We start from the raw sequence: 17,252 nt of genomic DNA on the forward strand, positions 1-17,252 counted from the left end.
TAAGGCTTTGAAGAGGCGGAGAGTCATGGTTCTGGTGGAGGGCATTCCAAGCCAGAGGCAGGACCTGGGCTGGGGCTAGGGGTAGGTGAGATTGAGGCAGAGTAAGAAGGTTAGCACTCTCACAGGCATTTAGTACAGTGCTCTGCACACTGTAAGCGCTTACCACTGACTGATTTACTGTGTAATGGTCCATTACCAACTATAAGAAGCAGCGTGATGTAGTGTATAGAGCATGGGCCTGGGGGTCAGGAGGTCATGGGTTCTAATCCCAGCTCTTCCACTTTGCTGTGCGACCTCGGGCAAGCAACTTCACTTATCTGGGCCTCAGTTCCCTCATCTGACAAATGGGGATTGAGACTGTAAGCCCCAAGTGGGACAAGTACTATGTCCAACTGATTTGTTTGTACGCACCCCAGAGCTTAATATAGTGCCCGGCACATACTAAGTGCTTAATTAATACCATCATTATTATTACTATTATTATTATTATTATGAGGGTGCTGTGTGGATATCCAGGAGGACACTCAGTGTCCTGGTTGCCTGGGCAGAGGGTGTACAGGAGGACTGCCTGGAGAGGGCGACCTGGAAAGAGCTCAGGCTTGGGAGTCAAAGATCATGGGTTCGAATCCCATCTCTGCCACTTGTCAGCTGTGTGACTGTGGGCAAGTCACTTAACTTCTCTGTGCCTCAGTTACCTCATCTGTAAAATGGGGATGAAGACTGTGAGCCTCACGTGGGACAACCTGATTACCTTGTATCTACCCCAGTGCTTAGAACAGTGCTCTGCACATAGTAAGCGCTTAACAAATACCATTTAAAAAAATAGTGGTCCTGAAGCACCTCCTCGTGGCAGTTCTCGGTGGTCCGGACATTCCCCTCCCTCATCCCTGTGCCCAGTAGTCCAGCTGGTTCCACACCGCCGTGGTACCCAATGGTCCAGCTGCCTCCGCCCTCGGCCCTGTGTCTGGTGGTCTTACTGGCTCTCCACCATGGCTGTGCCCGGTGGTCCGGTCACCACCCACCCCCCACCCCTGCCCATTGGTTTGCCCTCCACCACCGTCCATGCCCGGTGTTCCAGCTGGATCCCCACCACAGCAGTGCCCAGTGGCATGGCCGCCACACCCCTCCAGTCATCCCCGGGCCCTGTGGTACGGCTGGCCCACCTGCTCGGAGGTCTTGTAGAAGGCCACAGAGGCATTGACCAGCTTCAATCGGTCCTCCATCTTGAGCATGAGCTGCTGCCAGTGTAGGGCCACCTTATTGGCACACTGCCGGATGGCCTCGCTGTCGTAGTGCCCGGCCTGCAGCAGTGCCTCCGCCTTCTGCTGCACCTGCAGTGCGCTCTGGTGTGTCTTCTGCAATGAGGTGGCGTGGAACAGGGACTGGCCAGGGCACAGGCAGGGGTAGGGGCAAGGGCATGGGCAGGGGCAGGGAGGAGATGTGGGAACAGGTATCAGCGACTCTTCCAACAACAACCACCTTTCCCGAGACCAGCCTGGTCCTGGTGCTCCCAATGCCCAGTGTACCTGTCCCACCCGGACCGCTAACCCTTGACTTGGCATGCAGATCAGGCAGGGTGCAGCCTGGCAGGGCCCCCAACCCTGAGAATGGCTCAGCACCCCCAGGCGCCACCCAAAGCCAGAAATCAAGTGCCATTGCAGCCCGGCCTCCCCGGTCCACCCCCTCTCAGCCCAGGGTCTTGTAGGACCCTGTCTCCTGTGCCAGAGTGGGCTGGGCCTGAGAACACCATGAATTTGCATAGCTTGGCTGCCCCCTCTGCACTCAGTGGGTTGGGGGAGGGGGAAAATGATGGGTTAGAGACCCCCAGGCATTCTGACGCATCTAAACTACTAGCCAGTACACTCTGGCCAGCAACCAGGCTAACCCTGATCGTCTCCACCCATGGTAGTCCTCATTCCACTTGAGGGAGCCCCTGGACCAGGGGGAGAAGGGTGGCAAGGAGCAGGGGGCACCTAAGTGGCCAGGCGGAAAGGTTCCTCCGCACTCCCGGACAGTGGGGACAGAGATAAGGGCAGGGGAGGGGGCAGGAGTAGGGGCAGGATGGAAGGGGAAGGAGTGGGGGACATCTTGATGGCCTGATGGAATTTCTCCTCTCTGCAGAGCAGCAGGAGCACAGCAGCAGGGGCAGGGGGCAAGAACAGGGGATGGGGAGGGTGGCAGGGGAAGAGGTCAGGGGGCACCTAGATGTCAGTTGGATTGGTTTCTCCTCATTGCAGAACAGTAGGGACAGGGGTGGGGGCACAGGGTAGGGGCAAGGGGTGGGGTCAAGGGGGTTCACCTCTATGCCCAGCTGAAATTGGTCATGTTCACTCTGCAGGTGGCAGGGGGACAGGAACAGGGGGCAGGGGCAGGGGGTGGGGGTACCTCGATGGCCAACTGGAACTGCTCAGTTTAGGGGGCAGGGGGTTGGGGGCAGAGGGGCAGGGGCAGGGGGCTACCTCGATGGCCAGCTGGAACTGCTCATGTTCTCTCTGCAACTGCTCGGCCTCCGACAGGGAGCTGGCATTGGCCAGGCTGGCGTTGAGCATTGATTCCCCATTGCGAATCCAGCCCAGGACCTGGCCGGGCAGGAGACGGCGTAGTTATTGACCGACACTGACCACCACTGCCACCTGCCGGGATGGGCACGGGGTGGGGCAGAGGCGGCGGCGAGCTGGATGGGGGCCGAGGGAATGAAAGCTCATTGTGGGCAGGGATGTGTCTACCAACTCATAATATTCGAAACAAGGAGTTTTAGTGGATAGAGCCCAGGCCTGGGAGTCAGAAGGTCATGGGTTCTAAACCCTGCTCTGCTACATGTCTGTTGTGTGACCTTGGGCAAGTCACTTCACTTCTCTGGGCCTCAGTTACCTCATTTTAAAATGGGGATTAAGACCGAGCCCTATGTGGGACAGGGACCGTGTCCAACCTAACTTGTATCAACCCCAGCACTTAGAAAGGCGCTTAGCATGTAATAAGTGCTTAACAAGTACCGTAAGTATTCTTCTTCTGCCAAACACACAGTTCAGTGCTCTGCAGACATTAGTGCTCCATATTCACTCAATCGTATTTATTGAGCTCTATGTGCATAGCACTGTACTAAGCGCTTATAAATACCACTGATTGATTTCTTGATTGACTGAGCCCCTTGGGGTGGGCAGGGCCAGGCTGAGAAGCCCTGGTGACCCAAAGGATAGCCGGGTATGGATTCTTGCTGCACCAAGGGACTGACATTTCCCTGAATCCTCTGAGGAGAGCCAATGAGCCAGCTGGGCTGAGCCTTTTGAATGTAGGAGAGGGAATCCTGGAGGGCTCTCCTTCTCCTCCTGCCTGCTGGGACACATTCTGGTGGCTCCATTGGCTGTGTGCCCTGGGAAGACCCACACACTCACAACTTTATGCATCCTTAAAAAGTGGCTGGTACATTTATGTTTATGACACTTTCCATGTCTCCTCCTTCTGTTCTTCCCCAGTGCTCGTCACATTGTGTTTCTGTGTATACATGTGCCCTTTCTCCCCATCAGACTGGCAACCCTTCAAGGGCAGGGACTGTGTTTCCTCCTCCTTCCACCCCTCCTCCAGTGCCCAGCACTGTGTGTGTCTGTATGTGCGTGACCTGTCACCCCAACAGACTGGAAGCTCCTAGAGGGCAGAGACTCTGTCTCTTCCTCCTCGCACCCCTCCTCAATGACCAGTGCAGTGTGCCTGTTATATTGTTGTATTGTAATAATAATAATAGTTATGCTACATGTTAAGTGCTTACTGTGTGCCAGGCACTGTACTAAGCGCTGGGGTGGATACAAGCAAATTGGGTTGGACACAGCCCCTGTCCCACATAGGCCTCACAGTCTTAATTACCATTTTACAGATGAGGTAACTGAGGCACAGATAAGTATAGTGCCTTGCCCAAGGCCACACAACAGACAAGGGGTGGAGCCGGGATTAGGACCTAGGAGACTCCCAGGTCTGTGCTCTATCCAATATGCCAGTATGCCATGCTGCTTCCCTTACTGTATTATACTGTACTCTCCCCAGCGTTTAGTACAGTGCTGTGCACACAGTAAGTGCTCAATAAATACGATTGACTGAATGTGTGTGTGTGTGGGGGGGGGGGTTTCTCTGGTTTCCATCAGTCCTTGGTGGGCACGGTGCATGTCCCCTCCTGTCCGGAGCTGGGGGCGTGAAGAGGGTAGGCGCGGATGCAGGAGACTGACCTGTTTGACCTCGGCCTGCAGATGGCGCAGTTGCAGACACTGCTCCAGCTGCTTGTGGGTCTGGTCGGCGCTCAGCTCCAGCTCCTGTTGCTTCTCGTGCACGAAGTCCAGCAGCTCCTGCACCTGCCCCGCCAGGTCCACGTCCTTGTCGCTGCTCAGCTCGATGCCTGTTCCCGGACGTGGGGGACGGCCCGCTCTAAGACCTCGCAGCCATGGCAGCACCTCCCGCACCCTCCCCCCGCCCCCCAACCCCGGTCTGGGGAGGGTCCCCCTCATTTCCCGGTGGTCCCACTCTTTCACCCCAGCTCCCATCGGCGGCAGCAGCAGCGGTTCCATTTCCTGCGCACCCCCGGCGTGCCGCACACGGTGCTAAATGTACGGGAGAGTAGAACACAGAGCATCGGCACTTTCTTGGGGCAGAGATATAGAAGTGTTTTTGAGGGAACGAACTGGAGTAAATGCCCGGCTGTTTGACAGATTCTGCCCGCGTGCGCAACAGCTAGGAGCTTTCCACCATCATCGTCACCACCACCATTATCTCCACCACCATAACTCATCATCACCAACATCACCATCATCATCACCATAGTCACCACCATCATCACCATCACCATCATCATCACTAACATCATCACCATCATCATAGTCACTACCATCATCACCATCATCATTAACATTTATTCATTCATTCAATTGTATTTATCGAGCGCTTACTGTGTGCAGAGCACTCTACTAAGTGCTTGGGAAGTACAACTCCGCAACAAATAGAGACAATCCCTACCTAACAATGGGCTCACAGTCTAGAAGGGGAGAGTCAGACAACAATAAAGCAAAAAGAGTAGACAGGTCTCCATCATAATGCCCAGAATTATCATCATCATCAGCACCACCATCACCACCACCAAAATCACCATCCTTATCACCATCATCAGGACCACTACAACCATAATCGCCACCAGCACCACCATCACAGCCATCATCATCAACATCACCACCACCAATACCACAATCACCACCACCATCATCATCAGTGACTCAGAGAAGCAGTGTGGCTCAGTGGAAAGAGCCCGGGCTTGGGAGTCAGAGGTCATGGGTTCGAATCCCTGCTCTGCCACTTGTCAGCTGTGTGACTCTGGGCAAGTCACTTCACTTCTCTGTGCCTCAGTTACCTCATCTGTAAAATGGGGATTAACTGTGAGCCTCATGTGGGACACCTGATTACCCTGTATCTACCGCAGCGCTTAGAACAGTGCTCTGCACACAGTAAGCGCTTAACCAATACCAACATTATTATTATTATTATCGTGGGCAAGGAATCTATCTGTTTATTGTTGTATGGTACTCTCCCAAGCACTTAGTACAGTGCTTTGCACATAGTAAGTACTCAGTAAATACCACTGATTGAATGAATGAATCATCAGATCACCAAGGTCTCCATCCTCAACACCATCATTATCATCACCATGACCAATACCACCATCATCATCCCTATCATCCCCACCATAATCATCACCATGACCAACACTCACTACCATCATCATCACTATCATCATCATCACCATAGTCCTCATTACCACTGATCCCATCATCATCACATCACATTACCACCATCATCACCTTATCATCACAATCAATACCACCAACACCATTACCATCACTAAAATGGTCGTCATTAACACCATCATCACCAACATCATAATCACCACCACCCCCACCAATCATATTTACTGAGTGCTTATTGTGTGCAGAGCACTGTACCATCACCAATACTGCTATAATCATTATCGCTATCATCGTCATCATCACCAACACCATCGTCACTATGGTCATGGGTTCTAATCCAGGCTCTGCCACTTGTCAGCTTTGTGACTTTGGGCAAGTCACTTACCTTCTCAGTTACCTCATCTGTAAAATGGGGATTAAGACTGTGAGCCCTACGTAGGACAAAATGATGATCTTGTGTCTACCCCAGCGTTTAGAACAGTGCTTGGCACATAATAAGCACTTAACAGATATCATTACTATTATTATTGTTATTAAGACCACAACTATCACCATCACCACAACCACCATCACTAATATCACCTCTATCATTATCATCATCACCATCATCACCACAATCATCACCAACACCACCCTAATCATCATCACCATCACCACAACCATCACCCCCATCATAACCAACACCACCCTAATCATCATCACCAACACCACCCTACTCATCTTCACCATCACCACAACCATCGCCCCCAACATCACCATTACCACCATCACCACCATCACAGTCTCTATTATCACCATCATAACCATCACCAACACAACCACCATCACTAATACCACCCCCATCATCATCACCATTATCAACACCAGCATCCTTACCCCCATCACCAACATCACCAACAACACGTCATTGCCACTATCCCCATCATCACCAAAGCCACTATCACCACCATCATCAACATCACCAACTCCATCGTCAGCATCACCATCTTCATCATCATCATCACCACGGCCATCACCACCTTTGTCATCACCCTCAACACTAATCATAAATGCCATCTCAATTCTGCCCTACCCACAGCCTTTTTTCTCTCCAGACGGATCAACATCTTGCAGAAAGGAGGTGGTATGTCCCGGCCTGCCCATGCTCTGGCCGGGACATACTTGAGACCTGGGTGTCCCCGAGGCCTGCCCGCGTTCTGGCCTGGCCATCCCTGAGGCCTGCTCACAGGCCGGCTTGGGCGTCCCTGAGGCCTGGGCATCCCTGAGGAGACATGGGTGTCCCTGAAGAGACTTGGGAATACCTGAGGCCTGGGCTTCCATGATGTACTGATGCAGGTCCTGTCCCTGCTGCACCACCTCGAAGGTCAGGTTGGTCATGGCCAGCTTCCGCTCCATGTGGCGCTGCAGTCGCTGCTCCGCCAGCGTCACGTCCTCCGTGTTGAAGTCGCTCAGCTGCCTGAGCAGGTCCTGGTTCCATGCGTCCAACTCTGCTGTCACCTGTCCGGTGGAGGGTGGATCTCAGAGGTCAGCATGAAGCCTGGCCCCGGATGGGAGAGTTGACTCCCCAGTGACCCAGTACAGACCAGCCAGCACCTCTGAATCTCCCCAGTAACCTAACATGAAACATCCCACACCCCCGACTCTCCCTTCTCTGTCCCTGACTCTCCTCCAGTGAACAAGAACAGACCATCCCACATCCCTGACTCTCCCCTTTCCCTCCCTGACACTCCCTCCAGTGACCCAGCATGGACCACCCCACACTCCTGACTCTCCTTTCTCTGACCCTGACTCTCCACCAGTGATCCAGCATGAACCATTCAACACCTCTGACTCTTCCCCCAGTGACCCTTCTGATAATGTAAGTAAAGACCAGTGTAGAAAGGACAGTGACCGCTGGCCCTCCTAAGGTATCGGGGGTCATAGTGGATGGTTGTGTCCCAAGGAGGACAGAGCAGTGGTCCCCAGGGTAGTCCTGTCCCCAGTTCCAGCCCTGTGACCTCACCCCCGGCCCCCAGGTCCCCAGGCCACCCCAGGCAGGCCGCACCTCGATGGTGAACTGCTCGAAAATGCGCAGCTGCAGGGAGATGTCCAGCTTGACCTTTCTCTCATGGAAAAGCTCCTCCACCCGTGCCTGTGCTTCATCCAGCTGTTGCAGCACTGCTTCGATATGACTGATGGAGCTGCTGTGTGGTGTCTTGTTGCTGGACACAGCCGAGTCCCTGCACACAGGCCCCGTCACACCACCACACAGGCAAACCGGCCTCCTCGTCGGGTTCTCTGCCTCCGGCCTCTCCCTGCCCCCTTCTGGGATCTGAAGATCTGACCGGCCTCCTTGCTGGTCTCCTTGTCTCCAGCCTCTCCCCACCCCCTCCTGTTATCAGATGATCAGACTGGCCTTCTTGTTGGTCTCCCTGCCTCTGGCCTCTCCCCATTCCCATTCAATAATTGGTCGATTGCCCCAGCCTCCATGCTGGTCTCCCTGCCTCTAGTCTCTCACCACCCCCATTCTGCCCTCCCCGCTGCCGCCTGGATCATCTCCCTGAAACATCGTTGAGCACACGTCTCTCCACTCCTTTGAGACCCACCAACAGCCTTAACTCCTCTAACATAGGGCAGAAACTCCTGGCTGTTCCACCAGCCGTCTCCATCTTACATGTCAGCTTTCTTCCCCAGCTGATCCCCAGCCCACTGTCTTCGCTCCTCTCAACCACCTCCGGCTCTCCCACCTCCGTCCCCTCATTCCCGCAGCTCCCCCAGCCTGGGTCTCCCTCCCTCCCCACGTCTCAGAGATCCCAGCTCTCTCCATCTTCAAATCCCTCCTCCAAGTCTTCCCTGATTATTCTCCCAGTCGCCTGACACTTATCATCCCTTCAGCTAAAGCTAGCATTTGTTTGCATCCACCTCAGCAGTCTTGCTGAGTCTTGCTTCAATCATTCATTCAAATCTTTATTTTGACTCCTCCCATAAGTATTTTTTTGATCACAAGTGCTTAGTACAGTGCCCTGCACAAATCAAATGCTCAGTAAATACGCATAGCATTTCTTCTGAAAGTTCACCTCCTCCAAGAAGCCCTCCGTGACTAATTCACAATACCCCAGTCATGTGCTCACCCTCATATAACAATACCATAAGTATAATAATAATAACAATAGACTTAATTGTTTATTAAATGATAGATTTGGATAGTTCATCTAGAAATTTTCAGAACTAATTATTAGCTGCTAAATCTTCTTATTGATTAATCAATGGCATTGATTTGGCACTTACTCTAATGATAATAATGATAATTATAGTACTTGTTAAGCGCTTACTATGTTCAAGGCATTGTACTAAGCCCTGGGGTGGATACAAGCAAATAGGGTGGGACACAGTCCCTGTCCAATGTGGGGCTTACAGCCTCAATCTCCATTTTCCAGATGAGAGAACTGAGGCCCACAGAAGTGAAGTGACTTGCCCAAGATCACACAGCAGACAAGTGGCGGAGCCAGAATTAGAACCCATGATCTTCTGACTCCCAGGCCCATGCTCTCTCTGTCCACTACAGCATGCTGCTTCTTTACCTATCGTGTGCAGAAGACTGTATTGAGCAGTTGGGAGAGTAGAACAGAGTTAACAGGCACAATCTCTGGCCTCAAGGAAATGATGATTTACTGTGTGAAGAGTGTACTGTGTACTGAGTGTTTGGAAGAGGACAGTAGAGTTAATAGTCATGATCCCTGACCTCAAGGAGTTGATGGTCAACTGTATGCAGAGCACTGTTCTGAGTGTTTGGGAGAGTACAGCAGGGTTAGTAGAAAGGATCCAAGCCCTTGAGGAGTTTATGGTCTACTGCGCGCAAAGTACTAGACTGAGCACCCAGGAAAAGAAAAGAGAATAATAGACACAATTCTGCCCTCAACTTACCTTCTGACTCTCAGGCTCTTGCTCTATCCACTACACTATGCTGCTTCTCTACCAACTCTATTATACTCTCCCAAGCGCTGAGTACAGTGCTCTGCATAGAGTAAACACTCAAAAATACCACTGATTGATTGAATGATGTCTGTCTCCTTTTCTAAACTGTAAACTCCTTGTGGGCAGGGAATGTGTCTACCAACTCTGTTATACTGTATTCTCTCAAGCATTCCTCTACTTGCCTGCTGTGTGACCTTGGGCAAGTCACTTCACTTCTCTGTGCCTTAGTGACCTCATCTGTACAGTGGGGATTGAGACTGAGTCCCATGTGGGACAGGGACTGTGTCCAACCCAATTTGCTTGTATCCATCCCAGTGCTTAGTAAGTACATAGTAAGCACTTAACAAATGCCACAGTTATTATTATTATCATTATTATTAACCGATTGATCTCATTGTGGACAATAATAATAATAATGATAATGATGGTATTTGTTAAGTGCTTACTATGTGCAGAGCACTGTTCTAAGCGCTGGGGGATACAAGGTGATCAGGTTGTCCCACGTGGGACTCACAATCAATCCCCATTTTACAGATGAGGTAACTGAGGCCCAGAGAAGTTAAGCAACTTGCCCAAAGTCACACAGCTGACAAGCTGCGGAGCTGGGATTAGAACCAATGACCTCTGACTCCCAAGCCCGGGCTCCTTCCACTGAGACACGCTGCTTCTCTAGACAAGGAACATGTCTACCAACTCTGTTGTGTTGCGCTCTCCCAAGCGCTTACAACAATGCTCTGCACACAATAAGTGTTCAGTGAATACCATTGATTGACTAACTGATGAAACCTGCCTCCCCATCTAGACTGCAAGCTCGCTTTTGGGCAGGGAACATGTCTACCAATTCTGTTATATTGTACTCTCCCAAGTGTTTCCTACAGTGGTCTGCACAAAGTAAGCACTCAATAAATATCATTGAGAGTGTTCACTAAATACCATCAATTGATAGATTATAAACTCCTTGAGGGCAGGAAGAATGTCTTGCTTCTGTTGTCTTCTCCCAAGGGCTCGGTTCAGTGCCCTGCCCATCAGAGTAATTCCCACTGATTGATGGACAGACTGACACCCAGAGCCCAACAATGTGGGTCTGCTGCCCCCTGGCCTTGCCCCCACCCCCTGTGGGCACCCCAAACCCCAAACGTTCAGGCAATGCTGACTCAGTCATTCCAGGTGTCCCACTGGGTCCCCCCAGTTCTGTAGTGCCCTGACCTGGTAGGCCCCAGTTCTCTGGTTTCCCAGTTCTGCACCGTGGCTTAGTGGCAAGAGCATGGGTTTGGGGATCAGGCTCTGCCACTTGTCTGCTGTGTGACCTTGGGTGAGCCGCTTCACTTCTCTGTGCCTCAGTTACCTCATCTTTAAAATGGGGGTTAAGACTCTGAGCCCCACGTGGGACAACCTGATTACCTTGTATCTACTCCAATGCTTAGAACTGTGTTTGGCACAGAGTAAGCATTTAACAAATACCATCATTATTATTATTATTGTTGTTTTGCAGCACCCTGGCTCTGTGGATCCTCAGGCTCTGGTATCCTTGGTGTATGGACCTACTGTTTCCTGGGTCCTCGGTTCCGTGGGGCCCTGGACCTGTGGATCTCTAACTCTCTGGGTCCATGGGTCCACGGTCTCCTGGGCTCCCTGGCTTTAAGACTCTGGGGCCATACTTCCCTGGGTTCCTGGTTCCCCAGCTGTCGGAATCCCTGTTTCCCAAGGTCCATGGATTCACAGGTCCCTGCATCCTCAAATCTGGGGGTCTTCAGGATTGTTGCTCCCCTGTTCTGTGGGTCCCTGGTTCCCAAAGCCCAGGGTTCCCCAGCTCTTTGGTTTCCTACCTCCCCATGCCTGAAGCTCCTCCGTTCTCTGGCTCTCTGGGACACCATGCCCAGGGCTTACCAGTTTTGCAGGCGCCTGTCTCCCTATGCCCGTGGCTCCCGGTTCTGTGGTTCCCTGGCTCCCCGTGCCTGTGGTACACCAGTTTTGTGGGTCCCTGGCTCTCCAGGCCCATGGCTTCCCAGTTCTCTGGCTCCTTGGGACCATGGCTCCTCAGGGTCTCTGGCTCTCTGGGGTCCCCAGTTTTATGGATCCCTGGCTCCCCATGCCTGTGGCTCCCAGTTCTGCAGGGCCCTGGCTCTCCAGGACAATGGCTCCCCAGTTCTGTAGGTCCCTGGGCTGGTGGTTTTCCAGTTCTTTCAGTCTCTGGCTCCCTGGGCCCATGGCTCCCCAGTTCTGCAGGTCCCTGGTGCCCCTTGCCTGTGGTTCCTCAGTTCTGTGGGTTCCTGGCTCAGTGGGCTCATGGCTTCCCAATTTTGTGGGTCCCTGACTCCCAGGGTCCCTGGGCCCTCAGCCCTGTCGGCCCTCGGCTCTATTGCGGCTGGGGGTGAGCGGGCGGATGGACTGGCCCACCTGAGCTGCTGGATGAGATCCTCCCCTTCCTTGATGATGTTGAGGGTGGCATCCAGGGTGGCCGTCTGCTGCTGCTGGAACTGCTTGATCAGCTCCTGCACCGCGTCCACTGAGTCGGCACACACGTCCTCCAGCAGCTCCTTCTGCAGGTCTTCCATCCAGGCCCACAGCTGGGGGTGGGAGTGGGGATGGAGGTGGGAGAAGGAAGAACAGGCCCACACTGAGGTGGGACAGGCCCAGAGCTGTGTGTGGAGGGGTCGGGGGCCCCGAGGGACAGGCCCACACTCAGGTGGGACTGGCTCGGAGCTGTGTATGGTGGGGTCGGGGGGGGCCTGAGAGATAGGCCCACGCTGAGGTGGGACTGGCTCAGATCAGTGGGGGTGGGGAGGGGTAGGGGGCAGGGGAAGGAAGAACAGGCCCACACTGAGGGGGGAAAGGCCCAGAACTGGGGTGAGCACTGAGGAAGTTGGGGGGGGTTGTAACTCAGCAAAGTTGTGCCCTGGGGGCAACTGAGCACCCCGGACACCTCTCCCTATGAGGGGGTTGGAGTTAATGGAACATACCCACTGCCTGCAGAGGGGACAGGGAAAACCATCATTGTGTGTCAGCTCAAGGGCAGGGATTCTGTCTACTAATTCTACTGTCTTCCCCCAAGCGCTCAGTAAAGTGCTTTATACATACTACTAATTGTAAGCTCCTTGAGGGCACGGTTTGTGACTATTAACTCTAATATCCTCTCTCAAGTGCTCAGTACAGTGTTCTGCACACAGTAGACTATAAGTTCCTCAAGGGCAGGGATCATTTCTACTAACTCTTCTGTCTTCCCCTAAGCACTTAATACAGTGCTCTGCACACAGTAATCCATTAGCTCCTTGAGGGCGGGGATTGTGTCTACTAACTCTCCTGTCCTCTCTTGAGTACTCAGTACAGTGCTCTATACAAAGCAAACTGTAAAGCTTCTTGAAGGCAAGAATCATGTTTACTAACTCTACTCTCCCAAGTGCTCAGTACAGAGCCCTGCCACAGTAAATGCTCAATAAATACCAATGATTAGTGGGTTGGTTGGCACAGCATTAAGGGAGGGGGGTTAAAATGTCCCATTCGCCTCCCTCACCTTTCCCAGCCCAGCCTGGGTGGAGGTTGGTCTGGTGTCAAAGTGGGGGAGGAGAATGACCCAGTGACCCAGGTTGAAAGACCAGCTGGACAGAGAGCAACTAACCATGTGTTCTCTTGGAGGCTAGGACTACCTACTACTACTAATAATAATAATAGTATTTGTTATGCACTTACTATGTACCAGGAACTGTACTAAGCACTGACCTGGTTATAAGCAAATCAGGTTGGACACAGACCCTGTCCCACAGAGGGTTCACAGTCTTAATCCCCATTTTACAAATGAGGTAACAGGCTCAGAGAAGTGAAGTGACTTGCCTGAGATCACACTGTAAACAGAAATAGAACCCAGGTCCTTCTGACTCCCAGGCCCATGCTCTAATCTCTAGGCCACACTGCTTCCCAGTGTGCCCTCCCCTGGTGAGCCCCCTTCCCTGCGTACCCCCCCGCCAAGACCCCGTGCAAACACCTTCCAGGGCCAAGTCAGTCCCCACTTGGGCAACGGGGAGAAGCAGTGTGTCTTAGTGGAAAGAGCACGGGCTTGGGAGTCAGAGGCTGTGGGTTCTAATCCTGACTCTGCTCTTGTCAGCTGTGTGACTTTGGGCAAGTCACTTAACTTCTCAGTGCCTCAGTTACCTCATCTGTAAAATGGGGTTTAAGACTGTGAGCCCCTCTTGGGACAAACTCATAACCTTGTATCCCCCCAGCACTTAGAACAGTGCTTGCACATAGTAAGCACTTAGCAGATATCATCATCATCATTATTATCTACACCTCTCTGGGTCGGCTGGGGGTGTATATGTGTGTCTACACCTCCCACTGTGGGCTGCGGTGTCTACCTTGTTGGCATGCGTGTGGAAGGACAGGGGCAGGCGGAGCAGCAGCTTGGAGGTGGTTCACACCCCGGCTCGCCCTCCGCCTCCTCTTTGGCATGCACATGGAGGGACCCAGACAGGTGGAGGAAGCAGGTCGTGGTGGTTCCCGGCCCCGACCCCTGGCCCCCCAAACCTCAGCGCACCTCTTTGGTGTGTGTGTGGAAGGACACAGACATGTCGAGCAGCAGCTTGCGGTGCTCCACGCGTCGCACAAAGTCCTGCACCCGGACCTCAAGGTGCCGTGCGGCCTTGTAGATCTCCTCCGGGTCACACTCCCCCGTCTGAGCCAGCTGCTCTGCCGCCTCCAGCAGCTTGTCTGCATTCGTGTACGTGTTCTGCCACCCGCAACACATGCACACGCACACACACACACACATGTCAGTCGCTGAGAGGGTTGGGGCTGGTCTGGGAGGGGCGCTGGGAGGGGCCGGGAGGGTGTGTGGCCACTAGGAAGGGAGCCACACTAAGCACTGGGCAGGATACAGATAAATCAAGTTGGACGGAGTCCCTGGCCCATATAGGGCTCCCAGTCTCAATCCCCATTTTACAAATGAGGTCACTGAGGCCCAGAGAAGTGAACTGACTTGCCTGCGGTCACACAGCAAACAAGCGGCAGAGCCGGGATTAGAACCCAGGTCCTTCTGACTCCCAGGCCGAAGCTGTAGCCACTAGGGCGGGGACGGGGAGGGGGAGGGTCTGGGCAGGGCGGGGCAGAGGGGGCAGGGCCAGAAGGGGCAGGGCCGGGGTTGGCATGGGGGCCGGTCCTGGGGTAACCAGGCGGTGCTGGGCAGAAAGGGCCCCTCCCAGCCGACAGCGAGAGGCCCAGGTTTGGGGACGATGCCCCCCCGGGGGAGAAGACCCCTGCTGCGGCTCTCCAGGGCCTAGCCCACCCCCTGAATGAGGACCTCCTTCTCCCTGTGGCGGGAAGAGCAACGGGGGCTAGGGAGGCGCCTCAGACCAGCAGCTCCTGGTGAGCAGCCATCTGGCCTGTTTATTGTTTTATTGTCCTCTCCCAAGCGCTTAGTACAGTGCTCTGCACACAGTAAGCACTCTATTAATACGATTGGCTGGCTGAGGGACTCAGGCAGGCCTCCCAAGACTCTGGATGTGGGGTGTGTCTCCAACTTCAACCCATTTCCCACCACTGGACCCCAAAAGGGGAGACCCTCCCTATCCCCCTGTTTGAGGATTCCGCCGCCCTACCCCTTGTCCCCGGTCCCCCATCGGACACATGCACACACTCTGCCCCCCACGCTCAGAAGTCAGTGTCCCAGAGAGGAGTTCATCTCATCTGTCCCCTTGTCTCCGCTCCTCCAGGCCCTCAGCCTCGCCCCTACCCCTGGACCTGTATCACTTTAGGCAAGTCACTTCACTTCTCTGTCCCTCAGTTCCCTCATCTGTCAAATGGGGATTAAGACTGTGAGCCCCACATGGAACAGGGACTGTGTCCAACCCAATTAGCTTGTAGTTCCCCAGCTTTTAGAACAATGCCTGGAACACAACAAATATCATCATTATTATTACCTGAGCCACCTCCTCAAAGTCATCATGCCGCTTCTGGAGGGCCCGTGCCCGGTGCAGGGACTTGCCCACACCGGTGTGTTTGCTGAGAAATGCCTCGCCATGGTTTTCAATCCAGTCCAGCACCTGAGGGGGGAGGTGGGAAGGGGTGTGTGTGTGTGTTAGGGGTGGTGTCAGAGCCACAGCTTCCGTTGGCCAGAACACATGGGGGTCCCCCCAACCTCCCTGCCACCGGTGACCCCCCTTGTCCCCTAGCCCTGTCACCTATCTCTCCTCTCAGCCCTCTGCCCGCGGCAGCACTGGCCACAGAGACTGGCATAGTGTTCGACACTCTACCCCCAGAGACAGTGCAGAGCCCGTGGCCAGAGACAGTGCAGAGCCCGTGGCGGCACCTGGCACAGCACGTGTCCCAGTGTTCAGGACTCTACCCACAGGGCACTTGGCACAGTGTTCAAATTGCTACCCATGGTGGTGCTCTGCCCAGCGCTCCGCAATATTTCCCTGGCAATGCCCAGCACAGTGCTGGATACAGTGCTTAACAATGTGCCCACCGCAACGCCTGACCCAGCGCTCTGTCCAGCGTTCTGCGATTTTTCCCTGGCAGTGCCTGGCATGGTGCTGGACACACTGCGTTCAGCAGTATGCCCACGGAGGCGCCTGGCCCAGTGGTAGGCAGTCTGGCTGGTCTTCCGACAGTCGCCGGCAGTGCCCACCTGCTGCACGTCCTGCTGGAAGACGCAGAGCTGCAGGCGCTGGTGCAGGCGGACCTTGCGGTGCTGCCAGATGCCCTCCAGGCGACGTTGGTGGTGCAGGACTTCGTGTACCACGTCCAAGACCTGAAGCACGGCCTGTGAGTAGTTGGCTGAAGCTGTCAGAGACTCCGCGTTGCCAGGGCCCAGAGGCCGCTGCAGGACGTCCAGGAGGGCCTTGCCGTCTTGGCTCACCTGGGGGAGACAGACAGGACCCTCAGGGCTGGGGGAGGGGTCGGTTTGGGGGATGGTCGGGGTCAGTCAAAGTGCGTGTTGGATCCAGGCTGGGTGGGGGTCGGTCGGGGTCAGCCAGGGAAGGGGTCCAGCATGGGGGTCGGGGCCAGGAATGAAGACAATCAGGGTCGGGCTGGGTGAGGGTCAGGGCTGCGAGTCCAGGACAGCCAGGGCAGGGGCTGGGGAGGGATTTTGGGGGCAGTCAGGGATGGGGGAGGGGTCATATGGTCAGGAGCAGTAAGGGACGGGTGGAGAGGGCTGGGGGGAAGGGGCAGTCAGGGTCACTCAGGGAGGGGATCAGGGCCGGGCTGGGTAGGGGTTGAGGTGGGAAATTGGGGTCACGCAGGGCAGATGACAGGGAGGGAGTACAGCGCCAGCCAAGGAGGGGGGTCAGCACTAGTCAGAGAAGGGGTAGGGAGAGAGGATGGCGGGGTCAGTCAGGAAGGGGATCAGGCCGGGCTGAGGGGGTTGGGGTCGGGGGTGGGGAGTCGGGGCCATCAAGGGCAGGCACTGGGGAGGAGGGGTGGGGCCAGCCAGGGAGGGTGTCAGGGTTGGGCCAGGGTCAGAATAGCACCGGGGAGAGACACAGGGCAGGTGCTTAGTACAGTGCTTTGCACACAGTAAGAGCTCAATAAATATGAATGAATGAATGAATGAATGAATGAATGAATGAATGAATGAATGAAGGTGGT

The 17,252-nt window shown here is 54.3% G+C and overlaps 1 protein-coding gene across 2 annotated transcripts in view; it reads right to left on the minus strand.

Moving 5' to 3' along the window:
• KALRN (kalirin RhoGEF kinase) overlaps positions 1-17,252 on the minus strand; it is a 139,040-nt gene that overhangs the window by 111,306 nt on the left and 10,482 nt on the right. For both annotated transcript variants that reach the window (XM_039913606.1, XM_039913607.1), the window contains exons 7-15: positions 16,291-16,521; positions 15,581-15,703; positions 14,200-14,391; positions 12,069-12,238; positions 7,762-7,936; positions 7,019-7,214; positions 4,215-4,381; positions 2,460-2,579; positions 1,164-1,382 (exon numbers count right to left, since the gene is read on the minus strand). In XM_039913606.1, coding sequence (XP_039769540.1) covers positions 1,164-1,382; positions 2,460-2,579; positions 4,215-4,381; positions 7,019-7,214; positions 7,762-7,936; positions 12,069-12,238; positions 14,200-14,391; positions 15,581-15,703; positions 16,291-16,521 — 1,593 coding nt within the window. The remainder of the gene's footprint in view (positions 1-1,163; positions 1,383-2,459; positions 2,580-4,214; positions 4,382-7,018; positions 7,215-7,761; positions 7,937-12,068; positions 12,239-14,199; positions 14,392-15,580; positions 15,704-16,290; positions 16,522-17,252) is intronic.

The sequence above is a fragment of the Ornithorhynchus anatinus genome, chromosome 1 (assembly GCF_004115215.2).
Source record: "Ornithorhynchus anatinus isolate Pmale09 chromosome 1, mOrnAna1.pri.v4, whole genome shotgun sequence".
NCBI lineage: Eukaryota > Metazoa > Chordata > Mammalia > Monotremata > Ornithorhynchidae > Ornithorhynchus > Ornithorhynchus anatinus.